This window comes from Mustela nigripes, chromosome 6, assembly GCF_022355385.1.
Source record: "Mustela nigripes isolate SB6536 chromosome 6, MUSNIG.SB6536, whole genome shotgun sequence".
Classification (NCBI taxonomy): domain Eukaryota; kingdom Metazoa; phylum Chordata; class Mammalia; order Carnivora; family Mustelidae; genus Mustela; species Mustela nigripes.
The window spans coordinates 20965750-20985862 of NC_081562.1; the positions used below are offsets into that span (position 1 = coordinate 20965750).

The following is a 20113-nucleotide window of genomic DNA, read 5'->3' on the forward strand; positions in this document are numbered from 1 at the left end:
ATTGAAAGTAGAAAAGAAGATTAGGAAAATTGGAATTATTGTTGATAATGTTCTTCCTAACTCACGTTTTTATAGTACCAATAAGTTTTATAATTTTGGCTTTGTAATCATATGATGATAATCCTTATGTTTTTATGTATGGCCGTATGGTTAATCTGTTTCCACAGTTTCCAGACTTGCCTGATTATAGCAATCACTTAGGGTGCTTATTAAATCTATATTCTTTTAGGTTCCTTTTTTTGAAATTATGATTCTCGAAGTCTAGAATAGTTACCAAGAATGTAATTATGTATTTTAAAAATTAATTATACTTATACAACTTGGAGAAACTCTGATCTATTTTATTTTGTCTCTACAAGATTAAAATACAGGGAAATTAATACTTAACAAGCTGGCCTTACCTTCAGTGCAGGACCTATCAGTTGATTATGTTCCCATAGATTAATGATCTAGTAAATTTGTAAGTTCAGAAATTTGATTTTATCACTTCATATAGAGATCTACACCCATGTGTAGAGGCTTGTTTGAAAACTGCAATTTCACTTTTTTAATTTATAATGAATGACATAGCCGGAAACTTGTAGACTTTAGTCATTGATTCAGGCTTCATCCCTCTGGTGGTAAGTCATCCAATACAACTGTAACACTTTTTAATGCACAAGTTAGAACAGATGGTATTGGATATTCCAAGGGGCATTGCCAGATAATTATAGAGTAATATATTCTTTCCAACTCCAAGAATATTTCTAGCCAAGTGACCAAGTATTTGTCCTTGGGACTAAAGGAGGTTCTCCCTGGGATGCTAATGAGTTCCTCCTCTTTAGGACTCAATAATACTGTGAATAATAGTTACATTTCGTAAATATCATGAGTGAAGAGATGGGCTTTTTGGTTCATATGCATTATTTCATGCAACCCACATGTAATATGCAAAGTAGTACCTGATTTAAAAGGTCATCTGAGGATTAGGAAGTTTAGGTAATTTATTCAGTAAGATAGTAAATCAAGAAGCTTAGCATCAGGTCTAGGAGAGGGAAGTACATGATCAATAAAAATGATGGGTTCACTTTTATACATGTTGGCTTTGAAATGTATGGGAGGCAACCTGATATAAATTGTGGTAGACATTTGAATTTTAATACTTAGAAGTTCTGGGGAGAGATCTGGATAGAGATAGATTTAGGAATAATGGTCGTAGTGATAATAATTGAAGTAATGTGTCGGACAAACTTTCACTACCCTTCCTGCCAAAATATATTGATAGTCTATATTCCAATCATACTGTACTAATTATTCTCAAAATGTTGCCTCTACTTTCCCACTTCACTGTGCCTTTGCTTGTACTTTTCCCTAGTAGAAGATTTCCCTTCTTACCATCACTCCCTGTAGGAAATGTATTTTTCTTTCCTGGATAGATTTCCCTAGTTATGAACAGTTTCTTCCTCTACCTAATGTAGTGATGATTCCTTTTTTTAAAGCACTTAATTACAGATTGCCTAATGTTTCAGTTCCTAGGGTATATGTGTTTTTCTTCCCCAAGTAATTTGCGAGCCCTGGAATACCACACTATTTTGGTTTTCTTTACATCCCAGCATTGTGTACATCATAGATGCTCAGTAAATATTTGCTGAATTGGATTAGAAAATGTAAACTTTTTCAGACTTTATTCCTGAATTTGAGATTATATTGTAGTTATAGTCTGTAACCTTCTTTGTGTCAGGGACTTAGCTCTCTTACTTACTTTATAGATTCCAGTTGTTTGAACTTCTGGCAACTTGAGAGTAGGCAGTTTTGGATAGTGATTACAATAATGTAATTTGAAAAGGAACCTTTCAGGGGAGCCTGGCTTACTCAGTTGGTTAAGTGTCCAACTGTTGATTTCTGCTTGGGTCATGATCTCAGGGTCATAAGTTGGAGCCCTGCATCAGTCTCCTTGCTGGGCGTGGCACCTGCTTAAGATTCTCTCTCCCTCTGCCCTTCCTCTGTTCCTGCACACGTGCCCTCTCTCTCTCTCTCTGAAAAGAAAAATAATAATAAAATAAAGAGTAATTTTCACTCACACCTATCAAAATGGCCACAATCAAAACCACAGGGAACAAATGTTAACAAGGATTTGGCGGGGGGAATGCACTGTTGGTGGGAATGCAAACTGGTGCAACCACTGTGGAACACAGTATGGAGGTTCCTCAACAAATTAAAAATAAAACTACCCCTACGATCCAGTAATTTCACTACTGAATACAACAACATTGGATACTACTGAATTGCATCAAAGAATGCAACAACACTAATTAGAAAAGATACATGCACCCCTATGCTTATTGTGGCATTATTTATAATAGCCAAGATATGGGAGCAGCCCAAGTATCCATCGATTGATGAATGCATAAAGAAAAAGTGCTTTATGTCTACAATGCAATATTATTCAGCCATAAAAAAAAAATGAAATCTTGCCATTTGGAACAGCATGGATGGATCTAGAGCTTATACTGCTCAGCAAGATAAGTCAATCAGAGAAAGACAAATACCATATGATTTTGGAGTTTAAGAAACAAAACAAATGAGCAAAGGGGAAAAAAAGAAACCAAGAAACAAACTCTTAAGTACAGAGAACAAACTAATTGGTACCAGAGGGGAGAGGTGAGTAAAATAGATGATGGAGATTAAAGAGTACACTTAAGATGACCACTGAATAGTGTATAGAATTGTTAGATCACTGTTGCACACCTGAAAGTAATATATTACTGCATATTAACTATACTGGAGATAAAATTAAAACTTACCAAAAAGAGAAACCTTAAATTTTAAAAATCTTTTATCAGGGACGCCTGGGTGGTTCAGTTGGTTAAGCAGCTGCCTTCGGCTCAGGTCATGATCCCAGTGTCCTGGGATCGAGTCCCACATCGGGCTCCTTGCTCGGCAGGGAGCCTGCTTCTCCCTCTGCCTCTGCCTGCCATTCCGTCTGCCTGTGCTCACTCTCTCTCCCTCTCTCTCTCTGATGAATAAATAAAAAATCTTAAAAAAAAAAACAACAAAAAAACACTTTCCTTTAAAAAAAAATAAATAAAAAATAAAAATCTTTTATCATTTTTGAGAAGAACATTTTTATAATTTATATCTAATCAGCCTAGATTATTGTTTTAACCAAAAAATTTTTACATAAAAATGAATAATACAATGGTCAGTTTGTGCACTTGTGTGTGAATATTGACAGATAACCTTTTAATTATTTATTTTGGCTTTAGTGCATTATATTTTGTTTTGCTTTGTTTTTTCCAGTGAATATGGATTTGCTGAAAAAGTAGTTGAGGGAATTACTGTTTCTGTAAATTCCATTGTTATCCGCATTGGGGCAAAAGCTTTCAATGCATCCTTTGAACTTTCCCAGCTAAGGATCTATAGTGTAAATGCAAACTGGGAACATGGAGATTTAAGATTTACTCGTATTCAAGATCCACAGAGAGGAGAGGTAAACATTTTTTTTCATTCTTTGTTTAAAAAATGTTTTAGTCACTGGTAAATAAAAGAGGACATTTAAAAATAATTACTTCATACATATAGTTACCTAGATTCACATACTTCATTTACTCTGACCTTTTAACTATTCCTTTCTCTTAGTTATTTAATTAAAAATGTGCATATTTTAGTGTTTTTTCTATAATCTTTCCATTTATAGTTAGTGAACCCCATTTTAACTTCTCAGCTACTCAGAATTGAATTTTAAATATACAAAACTAAAATGTTACTTACATTTTTCTTGTTCACAAGATTCAAATGCTTTTTGTATTTTATATCAAAATTTAAAAAGTATTAACAGCTTTATGAATAATGAATATAATTGAAGATTGTAACTATACAGTTTGTTTTAACTATACGATTTAAAATAAAAGAATAGTGAATATAGCAAGAGTGTCATAAAATTGGTAAAGACATAAAATTTTATTTATCTTATTTGTTTAGCTTTTTTATTGTTTTTATAAATCTACATGTCTCTCATTCTGTTTTGCCTGAGTAACTGAAGCTAATTTCTTTGTTCTCCTTAGGTTTTGACATTTAAAGAAATAAATTGGCAGATGATTCGAATAGAGGCAGATGCTACTCAAAGTTCACATCTTGAAATTATGTGTGCTCCTGTTCGATTAATAACCAACCAATCAAAAATCAGAGTCACACTTAAAAGAAGAGTAAGTTATCAGGGTTATCTTTTCAGTTCATGTGGTAACTAGTGGAATTAGGAGGAAATTTTAAATAATTTTCAGTTGAAACATTGGAATATTAAAACAAAGCACAATAAAAGGAAATATAGTTCCTCCAGCAGTATTTGAAGAAACCTAGTGTAATGATAACATTTTTCAGTTTTCTAGATTTAATATTTAGATTTTTACTTTTGATAAATTTAATAGATTCTCCATTGCCAAATATTTCCGAACATTAGCTGTCTTATAATTTCATTCTTCTTTTGAGTCTTACTTAGGAGTATGTAGACAGCAAAACCTCCATTATCAGAAGCAAAACTACAAAACTACTAGCTTTCACAAGGTTATTAAGATATGAATGCTAATTTAAATAAATAGGGAAGATAGTTACTTAAAGACATCAGAATGTGAGAGTTCACCGTAGATTGAAAATGAAATTTAATGAAGGAGTAATGACTTTTTAAAGCATGGCTCAATTAAATTCTCAACAATAGGTTTTATATCACTAGACCCAAATAAATATTAATGTTTCTCTCTATACTAGAATTAGCACTATTAATATAGGTAATTTTATGATTTGTTAGCTATAAATGCAAATTTAAATTATATAAGCATTGTACCTGTATAATATGCACCTGCATCTGTTAAGGTACAGGAATTTGTGAGTCTTTTTTTAACCACCGTTTCTCCAATACAAGGAGATATTCCTTCTATAGTATAGGAGTACAATAAATATTTGGTGAATGAAGGAAGGATCCATATTTCATTCAAACATTTTAAATATTTTTAAAACATTAGTGCATTGTGAGTTTTATGTCTTGGCTTAATTTTATGAATGATTTTTTTTGACAGTTAAAGGACTGCAATGTTATTGCAACAAAGTTAGTTTTAATATTGGATGACTTATTATGGGTTTTAACGGATTCCCAGTTGAAGGCTATGGTACAATATGCAAAATCTCTCAGTGAAGCAATAGAAAAATCAACAGAACAAAGGAAGAGCATGGCTCCTGAACCTACACAGGTATGCTTTTAAGAGGAAAAAACACTTAAATCTGTAAATGGTTTAAAAATCAGAATGGTTAGTTGTTTTCTTTATGTGAAATAGATTGTGAGACTTTGAGTCCAAGAATCTTTTATCTAGATATGTTACTGCATAATTTTCTACACATGGAATCTATGTGAAAACATATATTAAGTTTGTTTCTGTCTATATAATGCTTATTTTGTTCGGAGTTTTGTACTAGGCATAAAAATTAATGATGATGTAAAAGTTTGGTGTTACTAATACCTCTTTTCAGAAAGCAGAATACAATTTAAACTTACTAAAGTAAGGGCAAAAGGAAAAAACTTAGGTATAGTCAAGGGAGAAATGCGAGAATTAATATTTCAAAAAATGTAAAAAAACAAAAACCCTGGGAGTTGCTGAAGTTCAACATAAAACTGTTAGCATTGTATTTGTTCTTAATAAAAACAAGGGATATTGTGAAATACTATTTCTGTGAAGCTATTTCTTTGGAAACAGAGTAATATATCTCAGACATATGGCTTGTTGGTGATCTGGCTTGGTACATGGAAGTAGCATACATTTTAGGCTTTCATATGACTATTGAATTGACCTTAGTTACTGTTTAGCTGCTATGTGATAAGGAACAGGGCTAGACACTATAGAGGTAAAAGTGAATATTATCAGACCCTGTTCTCAGGGATCTCAGTGTAATGGGAAGACAGATATAAAACAAATCATTGTAGTTCATCTTTTTTTTTTTTTAAATTTCTATGAAGTTTTTTCTACACAGAATTCTTTTTTTTTTTTAATTAAAGATTTTCTTTCTTTATTTATTTGTCAGAGAGAGGGAGAGAGAGTGTGCAAGAGCACAAGCAGGCAGAGAGGCAGGCAGAGGCAGAGAGAGAAGCAGGCTCCCCACTGAGCAAGGAGCCTCATGTGGGACTTGATCCCAGGACCCTGGGATCATGACCTGAGTCGAAGGCAGCAGCTTGGCTGAGTCACCCAGGCATCCCCACTAGAGGGCAAATAAAAAGGGGAGTGAAGGAATCATAGAAGCACAGAGAAGTTATAGTCAACTGCATAGTTTGGAAAGGTTTCACAAAGAGAGGATAATAAAAATTAGTCTTAAAAATAAGAAGTTCAGGGCACCTGGGTGGCTCAGTGGGCTAAGCCTCTGCCTTCGGCTCAGGTCATGATATCAGGGTTCTTGGATCGAGCCCCACATCAGGCTCTCTGCTCAGCAGGGAGCCTGCTTTCCCCTCTCTCTCTGCCTGCCTCTCTGCCTACTTGTGATCTCTCTCTCTGTCAAATAAATAAATAAAATTAAAAAAAAATCTTCTCCAGTTTAAATTATGATTTCAGAGGCCTTAAAAAAAATAAATAGTTCATAGGTGAGGGAAGGGGTGGGTCAGATGAGGGAATGTAATCTGCAAAATCTATTGTTACAGAGCATGGTATTTTCTGATAAAAATGAGTTTGGCATTACTAGAGAAGTCTTTGAGAGTTACATACACATGTATGTAACATACGCATGCCTCTCAAGATACACACCTTTCCATTTTGATATGTTCTTTCTTAAACTTGGTCTGTTAGAGAATGTGCTTATGATAAAATGTCAGATTCATTCTTCCTTTCCCAAACCGCTCTTATCCTACTTGACACATGAAAGGCCTTCTTCTTACTTCTTACTCATTCTTACTATGATGGATTTGTCCAAGAAGAGGGGGATAAAATTTTAAAAGCTTGGGTTGACAAGAGGAGTTAATTTGAAATACTGTTACTCATATTGGAAGTCAATGATTAATGACAAAGTAGCAAGTCAGGTGGTTTCTACTTCCACTTCTTTGTTTTCAACACATTTAAAAAATTTTTTTAAAAGATTTTATTTATTTATTTATTTGAAAGAGATTGAGTAAGAGGGAGCATGAGTGGGGGAAAGTCAGAGGGAGAAGCAGACTCTCCGCCAAGTGGGGAGCTCCGTGCAGGGTTTGATCCCTGAACTCCAGAATCATGACCTGAACCAAAGGCAGCTGCTTAACTGAGTCACCCAGGCGCCCCTCCTTTCAACACTTTTGAAGGAGGATCTATACATATCTACTATTAGATTATTTAAATTTTTTAAAAAATCATTTCATGAATCCTGGCATATAACTTGAAGGAATTCAAAGAATTATATCATATTGCTAAAATAAAGTTGTTTTCATTCCGATTTACCTATTTATTTGAATAGTTTTCTAGAACTTTTAGCCATAAAAAGAAATGAAGAATTGACAGTGAACCTTGTGTCGTTCTACCAATAAATACTATTTAAATAGCCAATGAGATATCTTTATAATTCTCTGGGGGAGTCTAATTTTATAAGCTTGATGAACAGAACACTAAACTGTAACACAGAATAATTTAGGATGTCAGTAACAGACATGGTAATTGAAATTAAAGGCTAGTAGACAGAGTGTTGGTGTTAATGTAGGTCTTATTTATATGATATGTGGATATATTTAGATAGAATATAGATTAGGAAACCAGATAAAGATACAGATTAGAAAACTAGAAACAAGGATGAAGTTCTATAATCCTATCACAATAATAAAACCAGTGTTAGCATTTTGAGTTCCATACAGGTTTTTTTGCCTAGGCATCTGCAGTTTTCCTAGTTTTAGAATGTAGTAAATGGATATATACAATTTTCTTCATGTTGTTAGTCTTTATAACTACGATTTTTTCTTGTTCCCTAATATTTCTTAGTAGATTTACTTAACCACATTTTCACAGAGTCGTGATTTGAAGGCCAAGAGAGTGGATGAGAGAGTGAAGTAGTTGACAGTGTTCCTTTGCTCAGCTGTACAAATTGAGAGATATCTTCTGTCATAAGTTTTTTATTTGCTTCATCCTTTCCTTCTCTAAAAGGGAAGACTACATTGAAAACCAAGAAATGTTAAGATAATTCAGAAGGCAAAAGAGGTCATAATGGCCCATTTCCCCCTCTTCCCAGCAAACGGCATATAAAAACTGAATCTACCACAATAAGAAAAGGCTTTGTAGAAAGATTAATGTTTATGTTTTTGTTTATATCAGGTTTTTTTTTTTTTTTGACGAAGAAGATAGAAAACATTGTTGAAGAAATACAGAAGAGGACACCTCTCCTCACTAAACAGACACTGGCTCAGTCTGTTGAGTGACTGCCTTCAGCTCAGGTCATGATCTCAGATCCTGGGATTGAGTCCCACATCAGGCTCCTTGCTCAGCAGGGAGCCTGCTTCTCCTACCTGCTGCTCCCCCTGCTTATGTTCTCTCTCTGGCAAATAAATAAAATCTTAAAAAAAAAAAAAAAGAAATACATGAGAATTTTTTCCTTCCAAATTGCACAGTCATAGATATAAGGAGTAGTCTATTAAAGCTTTGAAAGTAGAACATTAAAGTGATTTGTCTTGGGGCACGTGGGTAGGTCAGTTGGTTAAGTATCTGACTCTTGTTCTCAGCTCAGGTCTTGATTTCAGGGTCCTGAGTTCAAGCACTGTGTTGGGTTCCATGTGGGGCCTGGAGCCAACTGAAAATAAAGTAAAAATAAAAATAAGTGATTTTGGGTGCCTGGGTGGTTCAGTGGGTTGGGCCGCTGCCTTCGGCTCAGGTCATGATCTCAGGGTCCTGGGATCGAGTCCCGCGTCGGGCTCTCTGCTCGGCAGGGAGCCTGCTTCCCTCTCTCTTTCTCTGTCTGCCTCTCCAACTACTTGTGATTTCTCTCTGTCAAATAAATAAATAAAATCTTAAAAAAAAGAATAAGTGATTTGTCTTATGGAAATTATTTTGACAATTAGTAAGAAAATTTTCCTGGAGCCCCTGGAATTTAGGGCTTCACAATTTTATTTCATCTTTCCTTTTCTTTAATCACTGTGGGTCTTGATCATTTTCTATGAGAAATTCTCATTTACTGAGTATACTCTGAAATTTGTTTGCAGATAGTTCTTAATAGATAATATATAAATATGTATAATGCAAAATATTTATACTTTAATTTTCCATACATCACTAACTATACTTTTATTAGTGAATTGTTCTTAATTAGAAACTCGTTAGTATTTTTTGATGAAAAATTTGGCCTTCATTTTGTTATTACCAAAGTTTCATGTACAGTTCTATAGCTTATATAACAGATGATCTTACAGTATGCTTACTAATGTAGAATAATTTTAGGCTTTTAGGTTCACATCAGTCTTTATACTTCAGTAGTATTCTATGCTTCTTCACTTTGGGAAGAAAAGAATTTGAGGGGCGCCTGGGTGTCTCAGTGGGTTAAGCCTCTGCCTTTGGCTTGGGTCATGATCCCAGGGTCGATCCTGGGGTCCTGGATCGACCCCCCCTCATTGGCCTTTCTGCTTGGTGGGGAGCCTGCTTTCTCCTCACTCTCTCTCTCTCTGTAAAATAAATAAATAAAATCTTAAAAAGAATTTGAATTATGAGTCTATTACAAATCTCCTCTGCTTTCTGGCTTCTTCAGATATCCACGTTCAAAAGACGTGCTGCATCTCTTACGAGAGGCACCAGAGCACTTAGAGTACTCTGTACCATATCACAAGCACTTTGCAAAGAAGTGATTTATTTTTACAGGATATATAATAGTATATACAGCCGATATAATATACAGGGCTCACATTTGTTTCTTTTTTTTTTTTTTTTTAAGATTTTTTATTCATTTATTTGACAGAGAGAAATCACAAGTAGACGGAGAGGCAGGTAGAGAGAGAGGAAGGGAAGCAGGCTCCCTGCTGAGCAGAGAGCCCGATGCAGGACTCCATCCCAGGACCCTGAGATCATGACCTGAGCCGAAGGCAGCGGCTTAACCCACTGAGCCACCCAGGCGCCCTCACATTTGTTTCTGTTTTATTTTTTAAAAAAAGATTTATCTGTTTATTTGAGAGTGGGGGGTTGGGGAGACTGTGCCGGGTGGGGAAGGGGTAGAGGGAGAGAATCTTCAAGCAGACTGCCTGCTAAGTCCTTGACTACCATGGGGCTCCGTCTCACAACAGGTGAGATCATGACCTGAGTTGAAACCAAGAAATGGAAATTTTAAACCAAAATGACAAAATGATGGGTCCAGGTTAAATAATAAGCAAAAGAATAGAGAAAAATGTCTTCTAGGCTCTTTTACATTTCTCACTCTTTGTATTCCCTCGTAGAATAAGCTGAATTATGTTATTTAAGGGGAAAACTCCTCCACTGAATGAGCCACCCAGGTGTACCTGTTTCTCTTCTAATATGTAGAACTAATGCTATTTGAATGAGGTGCCTTGAATAGTTAATATTTTCTAGAATAAGGACTTAAAGTATATAACTATTCAAGTATTTATTAAAATATATTGGTTTCATGTTCAAATTGTGTGTAGTTCTCCAGTTTTTATATTTAACTTTATTCTCATATACTTCAGAAAGTAATTGGGGGGAATTGAGTTATTGATAGAAAAGAAAATATCTTTTCATGATTTATTTTTCATGATTTCATTACTGAAGATATTTAAGTTTTCTTATTTGTGGAATTTCAAATATTTAACTTAAAGTGATAAGGCAGTTTTCAATCTTTTAGAGCTCTACAGTAACCCCATCTACCCAACAAGCGAAGACACCACAGACCTCAAATGCTCCGGATCTAAATGATGCAATTGTGAAATTATTCAATGACTTTGATGTTAAAGAAACCTCTCATCACTTGGTAATTTCTCATCTAGATCTACACATATGTGATGATATTCATGCTAAAGAAAAAGGTAATAAAAGTTGCTTATTTCAAACTATTTTGGTTTTTCTAGGATTTCCTACAATACTGGATTGTTGATCATATGTAATATATAGTATGGTGTGATAGCTGGTCATAATTTTATCATTCATGTGAGATACATAGTTGAAAGTTGTAATTTTAAGCAATATATATCAGTATGAAATTTTATTTTGCTTTTAGTTCTTAGTATTTTAGCACAATTGTTAGCTAGTATTTCACCTGATACTACCAGTAATATTAGGTTTAAAAAAAAAATCAAGGACTAAATAGGTGACGTCCTTGGAGGATGATGAAATATTAGACTTGCCTTTGAATTAACTTTTTCATAATTTTGAAATTGTCTACAAACTAAATTTGAGTCCATATGCAATTCATAATTATTTGCACACATGTTTTCCCATGGTGGTCTGTCTGCATTTTTCTGACCCCATGTACATGTAAACACAGCTGTGTGGTTGTTTACCATTTCTTGTGTCTCTTTACCAGTAATCCTCCCAAAATTTGCTTAGGAAGCTAAATTCTAGTTAGTAAGTATTTTTTCTTTATTTTAGCTTTTGTTTTTCTTATTTTGGAGAATTACAGTGGAGTAAGTGGGAAGCTGTTCTTGGTCGCTTTGAAAATCTGTGGTTCCATAATGTAGGTACTAGGCATTCTGTTTCCATTTGGAGAGTGTTCCTGCCCATAAGTATTGGGCCACCTTCCAAGACAGTAGTTCTCGAACTTTGGTGAGCTTGAGGATCAAGCTGAGGATCTCTTTAAAACTGGAATGTTAATATCTGACCATTCTACCTCAGACCTGATTCATGTATCTGAAAATTGTTGCTCTGTATTTTTAAAGCTGAAAGAGTAAATATTGAGACTGATCCCGGATGTTTAGCAGAAGTTACCTTGCCTTCATCAGATAAGGCAGCCAGGTATCAGTGACTGGATGAAAGGGTGGAAGAAGGTGAGGAAGGTTTGGAGTTTAGAGAAGGATTTGTTCTCTTTTCTTTTGTCTACCTTTGTGTCATTTGATTTAAAGTTGGCATCATCTGCTTTAGTTAGATGAAAGAAAAGTGGAAAAGTTAAAATAACCCAAAATAACAAAATGAAGGGTCAGGGTTAAGTAATAAGCAAAAGAATAGTCTTCTAAGCTTTTTGTACATTTATCACTATATTTCTTCATAGAATAAGTTGAATTATGTTATTTAAGGGGAAAACTCCACCACAATATTTCCCTCATCTTACAGATCTCTTCTAAAATCCAGAAAGGTCTGAAATGAATTATATTCATTTGTACTTAGTGGTATCTTAATGTATATTTTTCTTACTTCCAGTTGATTTATTCATGCTGTTTTATTTTTTATTTTATTTTATTTTTTTAAAGATTTTATTTATTTATTTGTCAGAGATAGAGGGAGAGAGAGCGAGTGAGCACAGGCAGACAGAGAGGCAGGCAGAGACAAAGGGAGAAGCAGGCTCCCTGCCGAGCAAGGAGCCCAATATGGGACTCGATCCCAGGCCGCTGGGATCATGACCTGAGCCGAAGGCAGCTGCTCAACCAACTGAGCCACCCAGGCGTCCCTATTCATGCTGTTATAAAATTTGATTTTTATGTTGGAGTCACACTGAGTTGTGATCTACTTTTTAATCTTCATATAGCTGTGTTAATTTGGACAACTTACCTAACCAGTAGGCTTAATTTCCACCTCAGTGAGAGATAGGATTATATAGTGTAGTGGTTCATATTTCCTAGGTTCAAAACCAGCTCTATATTTCTTGGCTAAAATGACCTTGGTCTTTTTAATTCTTCTCTTTGTGTCTCATTTTACTTAATTGGAAAATGGGGATGATGATGATGATGATATCATCTATCTCAGGGTTGTAAGGAAGAACAAATGAGCAAGTATACCTAAATTAGGTATTTAAAACAGTGCTTGGCATATGGTTAGGGCTGTGAATATGAAAGTTCTGTTCCCTTTGTGTCCTCACCTTTTAGCTTGGTACCTTGCAAATGATAGGGGTTCAGTAAACACTGATGAGATTGAATTGCATTTCCTGAAATCCTTAATGTATTATCTGTGATAATAGAGACAGTTAATCACTGCTTGGATTGCAAATACGATAAATGAAGTGTTTCTGATACTTGCTTAATGTTTCTTTTTCTTTCTCTCACTTCTATTATTCTTTTTCTTTTTCCAGAGTCAAATAGACGTATTACTGGAGGGGCTATGCAACTGTCTTTTACGCAGTTAACTATAGATTATTATCCTTATCACAAAGCAGGTATGCTTAATAATTTCTTTAACAGATGTAAATGCTGCTTTAAAGTTATATAGACAGTTTATCTCATTTCCTTTTATATTTATTATTTGCTTTAATTCATTTTATTTTATTTTTTAATTTAATGTATGTTTATTTTTATTTTTTATTGTTTTAATTCCAGTTAAGTAACATACAATATTATATTAGTTTCAGGTGTTCAGTATAGTGATTCAGCAGTTGCATACATTACTCAGTACTTATCACAACAACTGCAGTCTTCAATCCCTATCCAGCCCCCCATCAGTTTGTTCTCTGTAATTAAGGGTCTATTTTTAATGTGTTCCTCTTTTTTCCCCCCTTTGCTCCTTTGTTTTGTTTATTAAATACCACATGAGTAAAATTATGCTTTGTCTTTCTCTGAATGAATTATTTTGCTTAGTATTGTACTCTTTAGCTACATCCATGTTCTTGCAAATGATAAAATTTAATTCTTTTTTATGGCTGGTAATATTCCATTTTAGATATATACCACATCTTCTTTATCCATTCATCTATTCTGGACACTTGGGCTGTTCCCATACCTTGGCTATTATAAATAATGCTGTAATAAATTTAGGGGTGTATGTATCCCTTTGAATTAGTGTTTTTGTATTCTTTGAGTAAATACCCAGTAGTGCAATTGCTGGATCCTAGGGTAGTTCTATTTTTAACTTTTTGAGGAACCTCCATATTGTTTACCAGAGTGGCTACACCAATTTGCATTTCTACCAATAGTGCAAAGGATTCTTCTTTCTCCACATCCTTGCCAACACCTGTTGTTTCTTGTGTTAATGGTTTTAACTATTCTGACAGGTGTAAAGTGCTATCTCATTAGTTTTGATTTATAGTTCCCAGATGTTGAATGCTGTTGAGCATCTTTTCATATGTCTGTTGGCCATTTGAATGTCTTCTTTGGAAAAATGTCTGTTCATGTCTTCTGCCCATTTTTAATTGGATTATTTGGTTTTTAGGTGTTGAGTTATGTCAGTTCTTTATATATTTTGGATACTAATCCTAATTTAGATAAATCATTTGCAAATATATTCTCCCATTCCATAGATTACCTTTTAGTTTTGTTGATTGTTTTCTTTGCTGGGCAAAATTTTTTATTTTAATGTTGTCCCAGTAGTTTATTTTTGCCTTTGTTTCCCTTGTGTCAGGAGATGTATCTAGAAAAAAGTAGCTGTGGCTGATGTCAAAGAGGTTACTGCCTGTTCTCTTCTAGGATTTTTATGGTTTCAGGTCTCATATTTAGGTCTTTAATCTATTTTGAGTTATTTTTGTATTTGGTGTAAGAAAGTGGTCCAATTTGTTTCCTTTGCATGGTCCTGTTTAGTTTTCTCAATACCATTTGTTTGAAGAGACTGTTCTTTTCCCATTGGATAGTCATTTCTCCTTTGTTAAAAATTAATTGACCATATAGATATGGGTTTATTTCTGGGGGTTTCTGTTTTCTTCTATTAATCTATCTATCTATTTTTGTGCCAGTACCATACTGTCTTGATGATTACAGCTTTGTAATATGACTTGAAGTCCAGAGTTGTGATACCTCCAGCTTTGCTTTTCTTTTTCAAGATTGCTTTGGCTCTTTGAGGCCTTTTGTGGTTCCATACAAATTTTAGGATTGTTTGTTCTAGTTCTGAGAAAAATACCTTTGGTTTTTAATGGGGATTGCATTAAACTTGTAGGCTTTGGGTGGTATAACATTTTAACAATATTATTCTAATCCAGGATAAAATATCAGTGTATAGAAATCTGTTACATGTCTATACACCAATAATGAAACAGCAGAAAGAGAAATCAAAGAATCAGTCCCATTTACAATTGCCCCCCAAACCATAAGATACCTAGGAATAAACCAATAAAAGGACAGAGGCCCTATATGGAAAGAAATGTCTTTCCATTTCTTTGTGTCTTCTTCAGTTTTTTTGTTTTTGTTTTTTTTTTTTTAAGATTTTATTTTTTTATTTGACAGAAAGAGAGCACAACTAGGCAGAACGGCAGGGAGAGGGAGAAACAGGCTCTTTGCTGAGCAGGGATCCCAAGACGGATCATGACTCTGATCCCATGACGGATCCCAGGACTCTGGGATCATGACCTGAGCCAAAGGCAGCTGCTTAACTGACTGAGGCACCCAGGCGCCCTTCTTCAGTTTTTTTTAGTCAGCATTTTATAGTTTTTAGGGTATAGTTCCTTTGCCTCTTTGATTGGTTTATTCCTAGGTATCTTATGGTTTTGGGGACAATTGTAAATGGGATTGATTCTTCAATTTCTCTTTCTGCTGTTTCATTATTGTATAGCAATGCAACAGATTTCTATACATTGGTATTTTATCCTGTGACTTTACTGAATTTGTTCATCAGTTGTAGCAGTTTTTTGCTGTAGTCTTTCAAGTTTTCCAAATGTTGTATCATGTCATCTGCAAATACTAGAAGTTCCACATCCTACTTGCTGATTTGGATGATGTTTATTTCTTTTTGTGGTCTGATTGTTGTGGCTGGGACTTGCAGTACTATGCTGAATAAAAGTAGTGAGTGTGGACATCCTTGCTCTATTCCTGACCTTAGGGGAAAAGCTCTCAGTTTTTCCCCCATTAAAGATAATGTTCTTCTGGGTTTTTCATATATGGCCTTTATTATGTTGAGGTATGTTCCCTCCAAACCTACCTTGATGGGGGCTTTTATAATGAATGGATGTTGTACTTTGTCGAATGTTTTTTTTTGCACCTGTTGAAATGATTGTATGGTTCTTATCCTTTCTCTTTTTGATGTGGTATATCACATTGATTGATTTGCAAATATTGAACCACCATTACAACCCAGGAATGAATCTCCACTTATTCATAGTGAGCGATTTTTCTAATGTGCTGTTGAATTCAGTTTGCTAGTATATTTTGTTGAGAATTTTTGCATCTATGTTCATCAGGGATATTGGTTTATTGTTCTCTTTCTCAGTGGTATCTTTACCTGGTTTTGGTATCAAGATAGTGCTGGTCTCATAGAATGAATTTGGAAGGTTTTTTATCCTTCTCCTAACTTTTTGGAGTAGTTTGGAGAACAATAGGTATTAACTCTTCTTTGAATGTTTGGTAGAATTTGCCTGTGAAACCATCTGGTCCTGGGCTTTTGTTTGTCGGGAATTTTTTTTATTACTGATGCAGTTTCCTTGCTGCTTAACAGTCTGTTCAAATTTTCTTTTCCTGTTTCAGTTTTAGTAGCTTATATGTTTCTAGAAATTTAAAGGTTTTTTTTGAAGTTTTTTATTTTTTTATTATTATTATTTTTTTAGATTTTATTTATTTTATTTGACAGGCAGAGATTACAAATAGGCAGAGAGAGAGAGGAGGAAGCAGGCTCCCTGCTGAGCAGAGAGCCTGATGCCAGGCTCGATCCCAGGACCCCGGGATCATGACCTGAGCCGAAGGCAGAGGCTTTAACCTACTGAGCCACCCAAGCGCCCCGTTTCTAGAAATTTTTGCATTTCTTCTAGGTTGTCTAATTTGTTGGCATATAGTGTTTCATAATATTCTCTTATAATTGTATTTCTGTGGTCTTGGTTGGTATATCTCCTCTCTAATTAGTGATTTTATTTGAGTCTAGTTTCATTTTTTTAAGTCTGGCTAGACGTTTATCAATTTTACTGATTTTTTTTTTCCCCTCAAAGAAATAGCTCCTGGTATCATTATCTGTTCTGTTGTTTTTTTAGTTTCTTTATTATTTATATCTGCTCTTATCTTTATTATGTCCTCTACTGGTTTGGGATTTTGTTCATTTTTCTTTTCCTAGATCCTTTTGATGGTTAGGTGGTATATTTGAGATTTTTCTTGCTTCATGAGGTAGGCCTATTTTGCTATAAACTTCCCCTTAGAACTGCTTTAGCTGCATCCCAAAGGTTTTGGACCCTTATATCTTCATTTTCATTTGTTGCCATTTACTTTTTTATTTCTTTTATTTTCTGGTTGACTCATTCATTGTTTAGTACCATGTTATTTAACCTCTAAGTATTTGTGATCTTTCCAGATTTTTTCTTGTAGTTGACTTCTAGTTAGCTTTATGGTCAGAAAAGGTTCATGGTATGACTTCAACATTCTTGAATTTGTTGAGATTTATTTTGGAGAATATTCCATGTGTACTTGGAAAGTGCCTCTCAGATCTGGATATCTGTTTCCTTTGCCACATTAGGGAAATTTTTAGCCTTGTCTTTTAATTTTTTTTCATTTCTTTTCTTTTTTCTTTTCTCTTTTCCTTACTTTTGTTTTATTTTGTTTTGTTTTCTTTCTTTTCTTGGTGGGCAGCAAAAGCAGAGTTTATTGAGTGATTTTAACGTTTATTGAATATCATAGAGTACAAAGCTCCCAAAGAGGGAGGGGACCCAAGAGGGTTGCCTCTTTTATTTCTTCAAATGAATTTTCTGGCCCCTTTTCTCTCTCTTCTTTTTCTGTGACTCCTATAAACTATGTTTGATGTTATTGTGTTTGATGGAATAATTGAGTTCCCTAAGTCTGTTCTCATTTTGGATAATTCTTTTTTCTCTCTTTTGTTCAGCTTGATTACTTTCCATTAATCTGCTTCTAGATCACTAATTTGTTCCTCTGCTTCTTCTGTCCTGCTGCTTATTCTACCAGGTGTGTTTTACATTCACTGAGCCTTTTATCTCTACTATGTCATTCCTTTTCCCTGTGTTAAGGGTCTTACTTATGTCTTCCACTCTTCTCATGTCCAGTGAATAATCATTAACTTTAATTACATTAAATCTACTTATAATTATGACTTTAAATTCTCTATCAGAGATGTAACTTATGTTTGTTTCACTTAGCTCTCAGGCTGTGCCCTTGTCCTACTCTTTGACTTGAGATGAATTTCTCTCTCTTCTCGTTTTGTCTAAGTTTCTGTGCCTGTTTCTCTGTGTTAGGAAAATCAGCTGTGTCTTCTGTTCTTGAGGGTAATAGCCTTATGAAAAAGAGGTCCTAGAGTGCCCTGCTTTCTGTTTTTCCCTGTTCACCAGGTCTTTGTGCTTCTGGGAATGCTCTGTTGTTTCCTGTTGCTTTATCCATCAGGCCAGTTGTCTGCAGAGGCTCTCTTTGCCTTTTGATGGCAGTGTTTTATCCCTGGCCTAAATATGGAGCATTTTAGCTAAGTATTCTCTGGTCTCCTTGTGAAATGAGACCTGTTGCCAGGGCTCAAGAGCCACAGAGGCTCTTCAAAACTCTCATTTAGGGTGATGCAGAGTGAGCAGGGATTTGGACGGGTCTTCTGAGGGAGGGGGTCCACTACACTGGGATTGAGGCATGTGTGAGTAGGAGGGGCAGTTTCACTGGAGTGTGTGGAGGAAGGTTTGGTGTAAGCAAGTTAGGTAGTGAATGTCCACAGTAAGCTGGTTCTAAAGGTGACCCTGTGCTTCTACTGGGGGGCGTGGGAGGTGCTAGTAACACTAAGTGGTGCTAGCCTGTTCCTTTGTTGCCAGAGGGGTCTCTCCATGAATGCTTTCTCTCTAGGACACAATCCGAGGTGAGTGAATAACTTCCCTAGTGCATGCTTCAGGTTGTCTTTAGACTGCTGTTCCCATGCTGTATGTTTGTGGGTTGTTTGCCTGTCTTCTTTACAAGAGCTGCTTCAGTCTCCTCTGAGCTTTTCCACAGCCAGGCATGCTGACCTTCAGAACTCCAGGCTTTAAGCATTTCTGATTGCTGAAAGTCATGAAATTCAGCCCCTCTTGCCTTCCAAGTCATCTGCTTATGGGGATTCATTTTCTCCATGTGCTCCCCTGTGTGTGAGTTTGTCTCTCACCCTTCTTTGTGACTTTGGCTCCCACCCCAACACAGTAGCCACAGTGATCTTTCTCTCCCAAATCATGTCACCACACTTCCTACCTTCAGTGTGGCCTCTTCTCTTCCTTTAGTGTGGCATTCTGCCAGTCTTGAGATCAGTTTCTGGGTTACTTAGGATGATTTGATTGTAACCTAATTGTATTCTTGGGTTGAGTTGAGCTGGAGTTCTACTCTATTGCCATCTTCCCTCTCTCTCTAACTTCATTTTTTTAAGGAAAAAAAAAACGAAGACATTTGTTATTTTTCCCCCAGTAATATCTTTACAAGAAGATACAAATGCCATAGAAAATATTTATGCATTTTGTAGAGTTTTGTGTAGATTATTAGAAAGTATAATTGTTAGCATTTGTCAGTATTCTAAATAATTGATTTAAAATCTAAAATCAGAATGTGGAAGACATAGTTTATGCTATTTTATTTTTTTCATTGTGGCAAAAGTAAGTTATTGATGTGTTTTGAATTTAAAAATTAGTATATTATTAGCATATTAGAAAAATCAAGAAAGTATATATAGTAAAAATATAACAGTAATTTCAGCTGCATTGTAAAAAGATTCGTGGAACTTTTTTTTAACTTTTCTGTATTATCTAAGTTTCATTAATAGACTTTTTTTTACTCAATCTTAGCCAAAAGCCCAAGAAGTAATACATAATATGCTTTTTTTTTTTTAAAGATTTTATTTATTTATTTGACAGACAAAGATCACAAACAGGCAGAGAGGCAGGCAGAGAGAGAGAGGGAAGCAGGCTCCCTGCTGAGCAGAGAGCCCAATGCGGGGCTCGATCCCAGGACGCCGGGATCATGACCTGAGCTGAAGGCAGAGGCTTAACCCACTGAGCCACCCAGGCACCCCATAATATGCTTTTGAATAGTTGAATATTGATAGGCTTTTTCTCCCAAATAATAAAAACAAGAAGTATATATATTTATGGCCAAATTAAGTAATTTGACCTTATACCAATCTACTATTTGGTGATGTGTGGCTTTTTTTTTTTTTTTTAAATTCACAAAAATAAGAAAAAGCAAGTA

At 35.1% G+C, this 20113-nt stretch overlaps 1 protein-coding gene across 3 annotated transcripts in view; it reads left to right on the forward strand.

The window, feature by feature from the left end:
* The window catches only part of BLTP3B (bridge-like lipid transfer protein family member 3B), a 109986-nt gene that overhangs the window by 38764 nt on the left and 51109 nt on the right, over positions 1-20113 (forward strand). For all 3 annotated transcript variants that reach the window (XM_059402274.1, XM_059402272.1, XM_059402275.1), the window contains 5 exons: positions 3280-3469; positions 4044-4184; positions 5049-5219; positions 10783-10963; positions 13156-13239. In XM_059402274.1, coding sequence (XP_059258257.1) covers positions 3280-3469; positions 4044-4184; positions 5049-5219; positions 10783-10963; positions 13156-13239 — 767 coding nt within the window. The remainder of the gene's footprint in view (positions 1-3279; positions 3470-4043; positions 4185-5048; positions 5220-10782; positions 10964-13155; positions 13240-20113) is intronic.